A 14,461-nucleotide genomic window follows, 5' to 3' on the forward strand; every position below is an offset into this window, starting at 1 on the left:
ACTCTGTTCTGGTTTCAGGTAAAGTCAACAACATTTTTTATTCAACCTTTTAAACTGGATCTGTTTGTAGATTTGTTATTTTTAGCTGCAGTTTTGAATCATTTTACATTCTTAATATTAATCTTTTAATTTCAGAAACCTTCATGTTGTACTGTTTCTGACTTTTTATTCATCATTTTCCAACAGGTTCCTCTCTCAGTGATAAAGTCCACCAGACTCCAGCTCATATGAACAAAAATCCTGGAGAAGAAGCTAAAATCTACTGTTCACACAGTATAGACACCTACAACGAAATACTTTGGTATAAACAGTCAAAAGGAGAAATGCAGCTGATGGGATATCTTTATTTTAAAAGTGTTACTCCAGAGAAAGGATTTAATGTGATGATAGAAGGGGATGCAAATAAAGACCAGAACTGCACATTATCAATTAAAGACCTGGATGTGAACAGCAGTGCAGTGTACTTCTGTGCTGCTAGTTACCACAGTGCTACATCTCACTGCTCCTCAATACAAAAACCTCCATCTCTAACACAGCCTCCTGTTTTCCTTCCTCTCATTAGGTGGCAGTAGCACATCTCCAACCAGGCCTTTAGTCTCAACTAGTGGTGTGTGGAGCTAATGGAGAAGATGATTGACACGTTGAGAGGGGGAGGATCAACGGTGACTCCGCCCATCTAATGAACTCATGATGCTTTGCTGATAGAAGGCTTGACTCAGAGAGGAGGTTGGAAATAATCAGTACAAGTGCAGAAGCACTGAAGGAAACAATCAATCACAACAATATATTCAGTTTAACATTTACAGGACACAACATGTTGGTCTGGTTCTTAAGTGTCACTTTCAACACCATTCTGGTTTCAGGTAATGTCTTTTTAAGCTTCAACACATATTTTAAAACAATTTGTGGATTTAAAATTAACACTGAAACTGTTTGACCCTGCTCATATTTTTCTTTTTAACAGGTTCCTCTCAAAGTGATAAAGTCCACCAAACTCCAGCTGACATGTACAAAACTACTGGAGAAGAAGCTAAAATCTACTGTTCACACAGTATAGACAACTGATAAAATACTCTGGTACAAACAGTCAAAAGGACAAATGCAGTTCCTGGGATACATATTCGCAACCACTGGAACCCCAGAGAGTGGAAAGGGTGTGAAGATAGAAGGGGATGCAAATAAAGACAAAAATTGTACATTAAAAACTGAGAAGGTTGACCTGAACAGCAGTGCAGTGTACTTCTGTGCTGCTAGATACCACAGTGCTACATCTCACTGCTCCTCAATACAAAAACCTCCTCATCACAGTTTTTTTTTCATCCACCTCAAAGCCTCCTGCACCTGTTTGTCTTCTCCAGTCTCTCATTATCTGGATCTTAATACTGAACCATTCTCGTCATTTTATCAATCAGAGTACTTTAATTACTTCATTAATCCTTGTTGCTCCCATAAAGTGACAGTTTCATGGTGACAGAGTCAAATACAAATAGAAAAAAAAAAGTCCTATGAAAAATAAGATGTAAGATGCATGAAGAAATATTACACAAGAATTCAGTCACTCTGACCAACATCCTCCTCTCTGACATTGTGTTCAAAGAGTCCAGCTCCACCCCTACAACATCACTGGACTTGTGAATCAGTTTGTTGAGTCCATAGACATATATACATAGACGCCGCATTGAACGGGTTGGTCCATTGCTGCGATACGTTAACGCGTCTGCCATATTGGATGTGGCAAATCTGCCCCGTAAACTAATAAAAGGCAATGGACTGAACTTCATAAAGCGCCTTTCTACAAAGTGCTTTAAGTTAATGCCTCTTATTCACCCATTCACACACACTAATATATTCAGGAAACAAATAGTTATGTAATTATTTAGATTTTATTCATTTTTTAATTATTATTAAAAAAATATATATTTAAAATGTCAACTAGTCCTGCATACATATCATTGTATTCAATGGTAGAGAATAGTGATCCACGTAAGACAAGCTTTTAGAAATAAGTATTAGTCCATTTTTACCCAAAATACCCTGTGCCATAGTATGTCAGGGACACGGTCTCATCCTCCCACATTTCCTGATGTGCTTGGAGACACACCACACCGCACCATCAAATGGCGGTAGATGGCCTGGAAGTGTCTGGCTGAAGGAGCGTTATTCCAGCCCCCTAAAACACATACAAACATCACATCTACATATACACTTACCCAGACAATATTCATACGTGTTACCAACAAGTGACAGCCAACGTTAACAGCCATTAGCTAGATTTGTGCAACCGTCCAAACAACAACCCATAAAATCACAAACTGGAATATTTAAACAAATCAAATACAACTACCAACAGTTCCACCCATTAAACTGCCTTTTCATTCTTATCTGTGAAAGGTAATGCCGTGAGATCTGGTTTGTACTGTAAACCAGTTGGTAAACTTCCACATGAAAATGAATGAGGAATCTTCTCCGATGGCTCCACTTTGCCACATCCAAGATGGCGGCGACGTTGACGTACAATTGAGCGCTCAATGTGGCGTCTACGTATATATGTCTATGGCTGAGTCGGTTAGAGACTCATTCCCAGACTGCCGCCCCAGAATGCAACAGTGTAAAGGAGCACACTGACCACCACAGACTCAAACAACATCCTCAACAATATCCAGGAGATGTTGAAGGACCTCAGTCTCCTCAGAAAATAGAGTGGACTCTGGTCCTTCCTGTAGAGAACCTCAGTGTTCTTACACCAGTCCAGTTTATTGTCAATGTGCACTCCATTCAAGAAGAGGAGGACGCACAATGACACCACCCACATAAAGACTGGGGAGGGTTTAGTTCAGAAAGAAGCTTGGAAACATTACAACTGCTTCATTCTTCGTATTTTCTTCACAACAAACACAAAATGATCGTATTATTCCTTTACATTACTTTTAACTCTGTTCTGGTTTCAGGTAAAGTCAACAACATTTTTTATTCAACCTTTTAAACTGGATCTGTTTGTAGATTTGTTATTTTTAGCTGCAGTTTTGAATCATTTTACATTCTTAATATTCATTTTTTAACTTCAGAAACCTTCATGTTGTACTGTTTCTGACTTTTTATTCATCATTTTCCAACAGGTTCCTCTCTCAGTGATAAAGTCCACCAGACTCCAGCTCATATGAACAAAAATCCTGGAGAAGAAGCTAAAATCTACTGTTCACACAGTATAGACACCTACAACGTAATACTTTGGTACAAACAGTCAAAAGGACAAATGCAGCTGATGGGATATCTTTATTTTAAAAGTGTTACTCCAGAGAAAGGATTTAATGTGATGATAGAAGGGATGCAAGTAAAGACCAGAACTGCACATTAACAATTAAAGACCTGGATGTGAACAGCAGTGCAGTGTACTTCTGTGCTGCTAGTTACCACAGTGCTACATCTCACTGCTCCTCAATACAAAAACCTCCTCATCACAGCTCTTGGCCTCCTGCACCTGTTTGTCTTCTCCAGTCTATCAATATCTGGATCTTTATACTCAACCATTGTTGTCATGTCAGAAGAGGAGGACGCACAATGACACCACCCACATAAAGACTGGGGAGGGTTTAGTTCAGAAAGAAGCTTGGAAACATTACAACTGCTTCATTCGTCGTATTTTCTTCACAACAATCAAACACAAAATGATCGTCTTATTCCTTTACATTACTTTTAACTCTGTTCTGGTTTCAGGTAAAGTCATCAACATTTTAATTCAACTTTTTTTTTAAACTGGATCTGTTTGCAGATTTGTTATTTCAGCTGCAGTGTTGAATCATTTTACAGTCTTAATATTCATCTTTTAACTTCAGAAACCTTCATGTTGTACTGTTTCTGTCTTTTTATTCATCATTTTCTAACAGGTTCCTCTCACAGTGATAACGTCCATCAGACTCCAGCTCATATGAACAAAAATCCTGGAGAAGAAGCTAAAATCTACTGTTCACACAGTATAGATGACTACAACAGAATCTTCTGGTACAAACAGTCAAAAGGACAAATGCAGTTCCTGGGATACATATTCGCAGGCACTGGAAACACAGAGAGTGGAACAGGTGTGAAGATAGACGGGAGTGCAGAGAAAGACCAAAATTGTACATTCAAAATTGAGAAAGTCGACCTGAACAGCAGTGCAGTGTACTTCTGTGCTGCTAGTTTCCACAGTGCTACATCTCACTGCTCCTCAATACAAAAACCTCCTCATCGCAGATTTTTTTTCATCCACCTCAAAGCCTCCTGCACCTGTTTGTCTTCTCCAGTCTCTCATTATCTGGATCTTTATACTGAACCATTGTTGTACATGGGGTATTTCAAATGATATTATAACAAAAAGTCTCCAGGTCTGTCATTGGTTGAGTCGTCTCTCAATCTCATCTAACACAGTAAACACAACATGTGACTGGACTGGATCCAGCAAAGAGGAACTAACAGATTCAAGAGGAGACCACTGACTCCAGGAGCTGAGGGCTACAAAGTCACCTGACTCCAAGGTCCACGACTGTGAGGTCAAATCAGTCAAGGTTTAGTTTCCGGGTTTCACAACATTATTCAAGCAAATTGTGGGAGCTCAGGTTGGCCACCATGCTACCAGTGCACTGTTGTGTCAGCCTTTTTTTGTAATTACACCACTAAAACACTAGAAGGCAGTCAAAGAGTGACGACAACATTAGTGCTGGAGTTGGAGGTGATAAATGCTGAACAACAGTCACTGTCACTGAAACCACAGACATTTTAAATATGTTTTAAAATAAAAATGCAAGAATGCACAAAAGACTTGACAGAATATTTGGGAATGTTGAACTTTGTGTGATGATTTTGTGTCTATTTGTGTCAAATGACTATAATTGTGTCCATTTTTATTTATTGCTACTTTACACCATAGGGACAAGACAGTTGTTGTGGTCTGCGTTGTTGTAACATGTAGTTACATCTCTGGGGAGGTACACGTCAGGACAGGGTGTAGATCTGTTGTATAACTATAAATGTGGTTTAACTACTCGTCGCGGTGCAGCCACTGTGAAAGGTCAACAGCATAGGTCACCAGTAATGACTCTATGTTGATTCTTTGCAGGTTATGAACCAAACTGAAGAGCTTGTGTTGCAGTTGAGAATCAAACTTTATTTCTATCACCATAGACTGTCCTGAAACTGAAGGTGTGAAGAGTTTGATTTTGTTATAATAATTTTTCTACACACGTACTTCACATAATATCTTTATATTCCACCATCGTATTCTCCATTCTACTCAGATATAGATTTTTATTCATATTTATCTGAACACTCTTTCGACTGTTTATACTATCTCACAGATCTGAACTAAGGTTTCATTGCACTCTACAACTTGTGATTATTCTCCTTCTTCTCACACGAAGCCAAACTATGATCCAGAGCCAGACTAAAGAATAACACAAATTATACCCAAATGTTGAAGCAGGATTTGTAGATTCAGTCCAGATCTTTGTTATTCAGGTTCCTTTCATCAGGTGGCAGTGAGCTTGTAGTGTACAGTGGTACATCAGGAAGAGAACAATGCACTATAGCACCACCCACCTAAACAACTACTTTACCCAGCAGAGATGAGACGTCAATAATCAGTAGAACTGCAACAAGGATCAACTTAAATTCAGTCATGAAATACAACGTCATCATTTCCATCTTCTACATAGCTTTTAATATCATTCTGGTTTCAGGTAATGTTTTTATTTATACATCTGGTAAAATACATTTTTCATCTGTTACTATTTTATTTTGCTCTTGTCGACTATTCTTTGATATCTTTTTGTTCCCAACAGGTTCCTCTCTTAGTGATAAAGTTCACCAGACTCCAGCTCATATGTACAAAAATCCTGGAGAAGAAGCTAAAATCTACTGTTCACACAGTATAGACAGCTACGACCAAATACTCTGGTACAAACAGTCAAAAGGACAAATTCAGTTGTTGGGATATATGTACGGTTCCAGTCCCAACCCTGAGAAAGGACTTGAGGTGAAGATAGAAGGAAGTGCATCCAAAAACAAGAACTGCACATTATCAATTAAAGACCTGGATGTGAACAGCAGTGCAGTGTACTTCTGTGCTGCTAGTTACCACAGTGCTACATCTCACTGCTCCTCAATACAAAAACCTCCTCATCACAGCTCTTGGCCTCCTGCACCTGTTTGTCTTCTCCAGTCTATCAATATCTGGATCTTTATACTCAACCATTGTTGTCATGTCAGAAGAGGAGGACGCACAATGACACCACCCACATAAAGACTGGGGAGGGTTTAGTTCAGAAAGAAGCTTGGAAACATTACAACTGCTTCATTCTTCATATTTTCTTCACAACAATCAAACACAAAATGATCGTATTATTCCTTTACATTACTTTTAACTCTGTTCTGGTTTCAGGTAAAGTCATCAACATTTTTAATTTAACTTTTTTAAACTGGATCTGTTTGTAGATTTGTTATTTCAGCTGCAGTTTTGAATAATTTTACATTCTTAATATTAATCTTTTAATTTCAGAAACCTTCATGTTGTACTGTTTCTGACTTTTTATTCATCATTTTCCAACAGGTTCCTCTCAAAGTGATAAAGTCCACCAGACTCCAGCTCATATGAACAAAAATCCTGGAGAAGAAGCTAAAATCTACTGTTCACACAGTATAGACACCTACAACATAATACTCTGGTACAAACAGTCAAAAGGACAAATGCAGTTCCTGGGATACATGTTTCTCGGCAAAGGAAACCCAGAGAATGAAACCGTTGTGAAGATAGACGGGGGTGCAGATAAAGACCAGAACTGCACATTAACAATTAAAGACCTGGATGTGAACAGCAGTGCAGTGTACTTCTGTGCTGCTAGTTACCACAGTGCTACATCTCACTGCTCCTCAATACAAAAACCTCCTCATCACACACTCACATGCACCTGCACTCTAACCAGTCTGAAGCTTTTTACTGACTACAATCAGGGATCAAAATGGGAGGTCCTAATGTTTGTTACCCCACACCTTCTCAGTTATAGGTAGCAGTGTCAGCATCTCATTGCAGGCTGTCATCATGACGGCTCAAATACGTATCGCATTTGTAGTTTGGTGTCAATTTTTTCAAGGTATAGAACATTTAACCATGTATGATAGTATGGTGAATATTTCAGAATGTATTTTCAAACTCAAATGCAAATGCAAATTACATGTAATTCTGCATATTTTCCTCACAGGTCTCTGCCAAGATGTGACTCAGAACCCTGAAATCCGCTGGAGTTATGTATCCCAGCAGGCAGAGATGAACTGCAGCCACACTAAAGATAAAGGCCATAACCAGATGTACTGGTACAGGCAGCGTCCGGGGGAGACCATGAGCCTTGTCGTCTACACAGTTTTTGGGGGGCAGCCAGACTACGGTAGCAAGAATCAGACCAAATACTCAGCCAGTAAAGCAACCATTGAGAACGGGGCTCTTACTATCAAAGACCTGCAGCCTGGAGACAGCGGCGTGTACTTCTGCGCTGTAAGCAAACACAGTGATTTGAGAAGTATGAGCAGCTGAACAAAAACTCCTGGCTTGAGAAGAAACCACTTCAGTGTGTTTCCACTAGGTGGTGCTGGAGCTTCAGAAATACTCCTCAGCTGCACACATAACAGGGGAGGTGGGTGTCAATAAAAAGTGGAATGTTAAGAGTCACTCATCGTTCATTCAGAGAAGACACCATCATGCTGACATTAATCCTGTTGCTCATCGGTAATCGCTTTCATCATCCAGAAATCCCCACTCCATCTATAGCTTCTGCACAGTTTACTCATGTTCTACTTCTTCTTCTAGGAGCCTGTTTAGGGGTGGAGATCTTACAAACTCCTCAGGAAGTTTTTAGAAAATCTGGAGAGAAGGTGCAGCTGGTGTGCAGCCATGGAAAGACAGAACACACTCTCATGTACTGGTACCAGAGGTGGCCCGGAGACACAGCCATGAAACTCATTGGATTTGGGTATTACAGCACCATAACCCACGAGACATCTTTGACACAACATTTCAAGGTGTCTGGAGATATGAGTGGAGAGACAGCGAAGAATGGCTCTCTGTTTATAGAGGACCTCAAGGCACCTGATCTCAGTGCAGTTTACTACTGTGCAGCTAGCTATGCACACTGACAGCAAACCCTATCTCCTTAATACAAAAACTCAGAGCCAACCAACATTCATCACATTTACATCAGAGCTAGAACTCGCCCCTCCCACCTCCTTATCTGATGTACCAGCCTGTACTGTTGACTTCACCTTTCTAAACTTCACTCAGCTCATTAGCAACTGACTCTCCATCACTCAGTGTCAGTCAGATCTCAAAAAGTCTAATCCCCCAAATTTGGCTCGTTTTCTATGGACTTTTGAGTTTATTTAGAAACCGACGAAATGGTTTATTTTCTCTTTTTCTGTTTCCTGTCAGGTAATAACACGTATTAATATTATTTGCTCCCGAGAACATAGAAATCGTTTGATGTTAAATCACATTTTTATTATTCTTTCTCCAGGTGTGTGTCTGGGTGTTGAGGTCCATCAGTCTCCCTCCGAGTTCATCGTAGAACCTGGCGATAACGTGCAGATTTACTGCACCCATGATAAAACAGACTACAGGCTGATGCTCTGGTACCAGCAGTCGCCTGGAGACACAGCTATGAAGCTCATTGGATATTTGAGCTACGACACTCCACAAAAAGAAGACCAGTTCACAGATAATTTCAACATCATTGGAAACTTGGGTGGAGATGCAAAGAAGAACGGCTCTCTAAGTATCAGAGCTGCAGGAGCTGATCTCAATGCAGTTTACTACTGTGCAGCTAGCTATGCACACTGATGGGAAACCCTGTCTCCTTAATACAAAAACTCAGAGCCAACCAACATTCATTACATTTACATCAGAGCTAGAACTCGCCCCTCCCACCTCCTTATCTGATGTCTCTACCAGCCTGTACTGTTGACTTCACCTCTGCAAACTTTACTCATTAGCAGCTGACTCTCCATCACTCAGTGTCAATCAGATGTCAAAAAATCTAATCCAACAAATCAGCTTGTTATTTATGGACTTTTGAGTTTATTTAGAAACAGATGAAATGATCTATTTTCTGTTTTTCCTTTTTTTCTGTTTCCTGTCAGGTAATAACACAAATTAATATGATTTGCTCCTGAGAACATAGAAATCGTTTGATTTTAAATCACATTTTTAATATTCTTTCTCCAGGTGTGTGTCTGGGTGTTGAGGTCCATCAGTCTCCCTCCGAGTTCATCGTAAAACCTGGTGATAACGTGCAGATTTACTGCACCCATGATAAAACAGACTACACACTGATGCTCTGGTACCAGCGGTCGCCTGGAGACACAGCTATGAAGCTCATTGGATATTTGAGCTACGACACTCCACAAAAAGAAGACCAGTTCACAGATAATTTCAACATCATTGGAGACTTGAGGGGAGATTCAAAGAAGAACGGCTCTCTAAGTATCAGAGCTGCAGGATCCCAGCAGAGTGCAGTTTACTACTGTGCAGCTAGCAAAGCACATTGACATAAAGTCCCTGTGGAACGTGACAAAAACTCACAACACACATTTTTATCATCTGTGGGTTTATTCAGACAGGCCCCCAGGCACCTGCTCCTGTGGCTTGATGTAGTCATAGCAGAATTCACAAATCTAACTTTGTTTTTTATCATGTTGTTTCAGTCCACTTCCACCCTACTTTATTATTATTATGATTAGTAGTAGTAGTAGTAGTAGTAATGTTATTGTTTAACCCCTGAGTGAATTAAACTGATGAATAAGGACAAAAATGTCTTCTGCATAAATCTCTGAAACCACTTTACAAAACTACCAAACATGGAAGTATTTACAGATTAGTAAAAGTCACTGATGGTTTTTTAGTGATTTTCTAAAAATACTGTCTTGATTACATTAAAATCTTCTACCCTTTTGTGATCTTAGCAGACTTAAATGTTCCATTGACTCCTATTTAACTACATTTCATAATCTCTCAGCCATGAAACAATACAATCATTCATTCTGCCACGTTAAGTTTTCTTGCCTGTCATTCTAAAGTGGTTTGAGAGGATGGGGTGAGGTCCTGTATATTTTGTGTGACGCGCTGATGCTGGTTCCTGTAAGCACGCTGAGTCCAGGTGAGTTTTGTTATGTTATGCCTGATCGGTGTATATGCTGCAGGGGATTAAAGCTGGGCTTTTCTTGTTATGTTGATGTTCTACTATAGTAAATTTTAGAGCGCTCATTCAAAACCTGTTGCATTTTCCTAATTTTCTCACAAAACGTTGCAAACCTTATATGGATACTACTTCATATGTCAGTATAGATATCAGAAGCCACTCCTCCTCCTATCTATACCACTTCAGTTTCCTCCTGAAACTATTCAGTTGGGTGGGAAACCACTAAGAGAACAGACCGTCATGACTTACTCCATTCCCAGTTCTGTACTTTTCTCGGATCTCTGTGCAATAATTAGACTTTTTGTTTGCTGTTTCCTCACAGGTAACACCTGCTTCACCGTGTGTTTATTTTATCACATTTTAAATCATTAATCTGCCCGACTCTGCTCTCAGCAGGTATCGCTCTGGGGATTCAGATCCATCAGTCGCCTTCTTCTCTCATCAGCGAGAAAGGCGCTGAAGTTCAGCTAATCTGTACCCACGACCAAAGTGACTACAGAGTGATGCTCTGGTACCAGCGATCACCCGGAGACACGGCTCTGAAACTCATCGGCTTCGGCTACACGCAGTTCAAAGACGACAGCGTGGAAGAGCCTTTCAGAAAACATTTCAAACTGGCTGGAGATCTGAGCGGAAACAGAAAAAATGGTTCACTTTTCATAAAAGACCTGAACGTCCTTGAACACACGGCAACGTATCTCTGTGCTGCTAGTAAGCCACAGTACGACAAACACCCATCTGCTCCTGACAAAAACCTCCTCCCCTCTCCACTCTGAACGTGCATCATCCCCCAGTGAGATCTGTGGTCTGACTGACTGGCTCCCATTACACCCAGAAATCCTTTACAGTCAGCAGCATGACACTCAGCATAAGCTGAGCATGCAATTGTGATCCTACTCTGGAAGAATCTGGAAAAAAAAAAGATCAAAAATAAAGTTTAAAAGTCATTTGTTGAGGTGGTTAGAATTTTATCTCCAAAGATAAGACTTTATTTATTCCTGCAGGAGACCAACCGAGGAAAATATTAAAAAAAAAAAAATAAATAAAATAAGGTACAACAAGAGAAACTATGTATATGTTAAAGGCACATAAGCTAGTATTAATCAAAGGTAAGAAAGAAATAAAACATCTGTTTAAACATGTTATTCTTTTAATACTTAATGTGCAAACTGTAACTTAAATAAATAAAATAAAATGAGGGGAGATAATTTTTTTTTTAGGTAATGATTTTATGAATAAATGTTTAGTGTGTTCTCTGCAGTCAGTGTGTTGAATTATCCTTATATCTCTTTTTTTGCAGTATTGAAAGTGGTACATTTATAAGTATTTTCCTTTCTGTCTTTTATTATCGTCTTCGTGTGTGACTGCGTAAAATGTGCATACACAGTCATGTAAGTGACATGATATGGAAATTAACACAACAACAACAATAATAATAATAATAAAGAAAAGTGTTTCATTTTTGATAACCTTTCTGCTGTGTTGGAGTATGACGTTGGGGACTGGTTGAAATACTTCCTTCATATTGTTAGAAATATGCTGAAAATATTTCTGTAAATCAACCAATAAATAAAAGTTTTAACACTTGGATTAAAAACTACAAATGAGTTCATTCTAAACAAAGCTCTGCTTTTTCTACATCACTTCCTGTCTCTCCTCCTGATTCACAAAGTACTGCAGCGACTCCAGTTGGTTCCCGACATTCACCATGAAGCCGTCTCATCTCATCATCTGTACCATCACTGTGTTCTGGATCAAAGGTATCGATAAACTCTTCCTCTTTTAAGATGAATAAACATTTCCTCAAGTCTTTGCTTATACTCACTTTTTATTTTCTACATCTCTTTACAGGTGTTTACCTCAATAAACAAGATCAAGTGTTTCAGTCTCCACGTGAACTCGTGACCAAACCGAACAGTGAAGTTAAACTCACATTGAAACATACCATCCAGTCCTATGACACCATTCTCTGGTACCAGCGCTCACCAGGAGACACTGCACTGAAGCTCATCGGCTACATGAATTATAAAACTCCTAAGGTTGAGCCGTCGTTTCAAGGCCACTTCAACGTGAGTGGAGACGGAGAGAAGGAGGCTTATCTTCACATCCTGAAGCCGAATCACTCTAAAGACACGGGAGAATATTTTGGAGCAGCTAGTATGCACAGTGTTGAAGACAGCGACTCTTCCTTACAAAAACCTTCAGAATGATCCAGCAGATAACAGCAACCAGACAGGAAACCACCAGCATCATGCAGCACAGTCTGAGAAGTCTGAAAATAATGAATACATTTGATACAATACACCAAAACAATATATATGCAAATACTAACATACACTAACCGAAAAGTAGAAATACCAATTATCCACTTGAACCCTCATCCTCATCCTTTTTTGATAGATTCTGATGATTTTTTTCCTTCCTAAGTAACTTTATGTTTGTTGTTTCGCTGTCTTTCGGAATCATATGTAATATGTATTTGGTATGACTAGTTGTGGAACTCTGTACAAGCCTGTAAAAGCTTCATTCCCGCCTTGCACAGATTTGTCACATAATTTGTGCTAAACCAATAAACTAAACTAAACTTTATAGGCTGGAGCCTTCGCTTGTTGTGCCCATCCTTCTTACAAAAACACAACTACGTTTCATAAGAAAGGAACAAAAACTGACATAACCAAACACACATGCTCACAATATTTTCAAAAGGTTCATGAATATTATTTTTAAATATATTTTTAAATCTGTGAAGTTTACTACACAATTTCATTTCTGTTTCTAAGTTGTTCCATAAATGTACACCTTTTACTTTTATAAATATCTGTTTTGCATTGGTTCTTGTTTTTGTTTTTGTCTTCTCGACATTCTCTATTGAAGTACATTATCGTTTACTTTGTGCATAAATTGCAGTTTTAAAGTCGACCAGATTGATCAATTTAAGGAGCTGTGAATTTATGAATGATAATTTTGTATGTGCGTGATAATCTGCTCTTTTAATTATTCTTATTTCTGTCTTTTGTCATGTAGAAACTGAATTGTATTGTATTGATTATATGTATGTAGGAGTTGCTTCAGGAATAAACTTTTATCTTCTTGGTTATATGCTGCTATAAGCGCTATGGGACAAAACATCAAAGAAATGATCTGATTGTTAACAGGTGTATAGTGGAAAGACATTCAAGCTTTACAGAAACATAAACATCCAGCCCCCAAATTAATGTGTTTCATTTTCATGCAAGAATAAATAAAGTACATTTGGAAAATGAAGAAGAAGTTCAGAACTAAATTACACATTTTAGAGGCTTGAGAGAGGAGGTGAAAGAGATAATAATTTTAAATTTACGTCTTTCATTCTCCACAGCAGCAGATAAACTCTACGTGTTTTACAGTCAGAAATGAAAGTGTCTGCTCTGTGTGAACAGCAGAGAGCAGTGATAACACACCGACAAGACGATAGTTGTGGAAGCTCCTCCCAGCTCAATATAAATGGGAACATTTCATACCAATGTGTTTCTATTAGCAGCCATAGAGCTCTACTGCTATACAAGAATTTTATACACTGGGTAAATGTGTGTTAAAATGTTTGTAATTTGGACTTTTTCTCTGGCTTTGCTTGCAGGTAAGAGCTGTAAGATGTATGTTCATTCTCATGAGCTTTCTGTCTACTCATTCAGTTTTTCTTTTTGTCATCTAGACACCGTTTTATCACTTGTGATCCAGCAATCACCCGAAAACCTTCTGATAGAGCCTAAACAGGAGGCCCGTCTTGACTGTTACCACGGAGATAACAACTACCCCTACATGCTTTGGTACCGGTACAAGTCCACAGCAAGAGACCAGCGCGCCATGGACCTGATAGGACTGTTTCACTACGAAAAGCCAAATCTTGAGAAGGACTTTGAAAATCTTGTCAACATAACTGGCCACTCAAAGGGCAAAGCTCAGCTCATAATCTACAACATAGAACCAACAGACACTGCAGAGTATTTCTGTGCAGCTAGTTAACACGGTGCTTCAACACCCCTGGCTCCTTTACAAAAAGCCGGGTGGCCCATCACATCAAACGTGCACCTGCACCAAACCAAAGCTGCCTGATAAAGAAGTTGTGACTATAAAGTCTGTAGTCACACAATCTCCCCTTCTAGGAAGAGCTAATGTTATCTGGGAGGTAGGAAACCAGGAAGTTAGGGAGAGCTGCTGTTGGCTGGGAAGGTAGGAAGCAAGGAAGAGCTACTATTAACTGGGAGGCA

At 39.2% G+C, this 14,461-nt stretch overlaps 2 gene segments (V, D, J or C); both read left to right on the forward strand.

Annotated features, from left to right (window-relative positions):
- Nucleotides 1-8,347: 8,347 nt before the first annotated feature.
- LOC125023361 lies at nt 8,348-8,941 on the forward strand. The segment is given in 2 exon segments: nt 8,348-8,449; nt 8,535-8,941. Coding segments are annotated over 2 exon segments (357 nt in total).
- A 1,494-nt stretch (nt 8,942-10,435) lies between these two features.
- LOC125023353 lies at nt 10,436-11,180 on the forward strand. The segment is given in 2 exon segments: nt 10,436-10,536; nt 10,611-11,180. Coding segments are annotated over 2 exon segments (462 nt in total).
- Nucleotides 11,181-14,461: the final 3,281 nt, after the last annotated feature.

The sequence above is a fragment of the Mugil cephalus genome, chromosome 17 (genome assembly GCF_022458985.1).
Source record: "Mugil cephalus isolate CIBA_MC_2020 chromosome 17, CIBA_Mcephalus_1.1, whole genome shotgun sequence".
NCBI classification, from domain to species: Eukaryota; Metazoa; Chordata; class Actinopteri; order Mugiliformes; family Mugilidae; genus Mugil; species Mugil cephalus.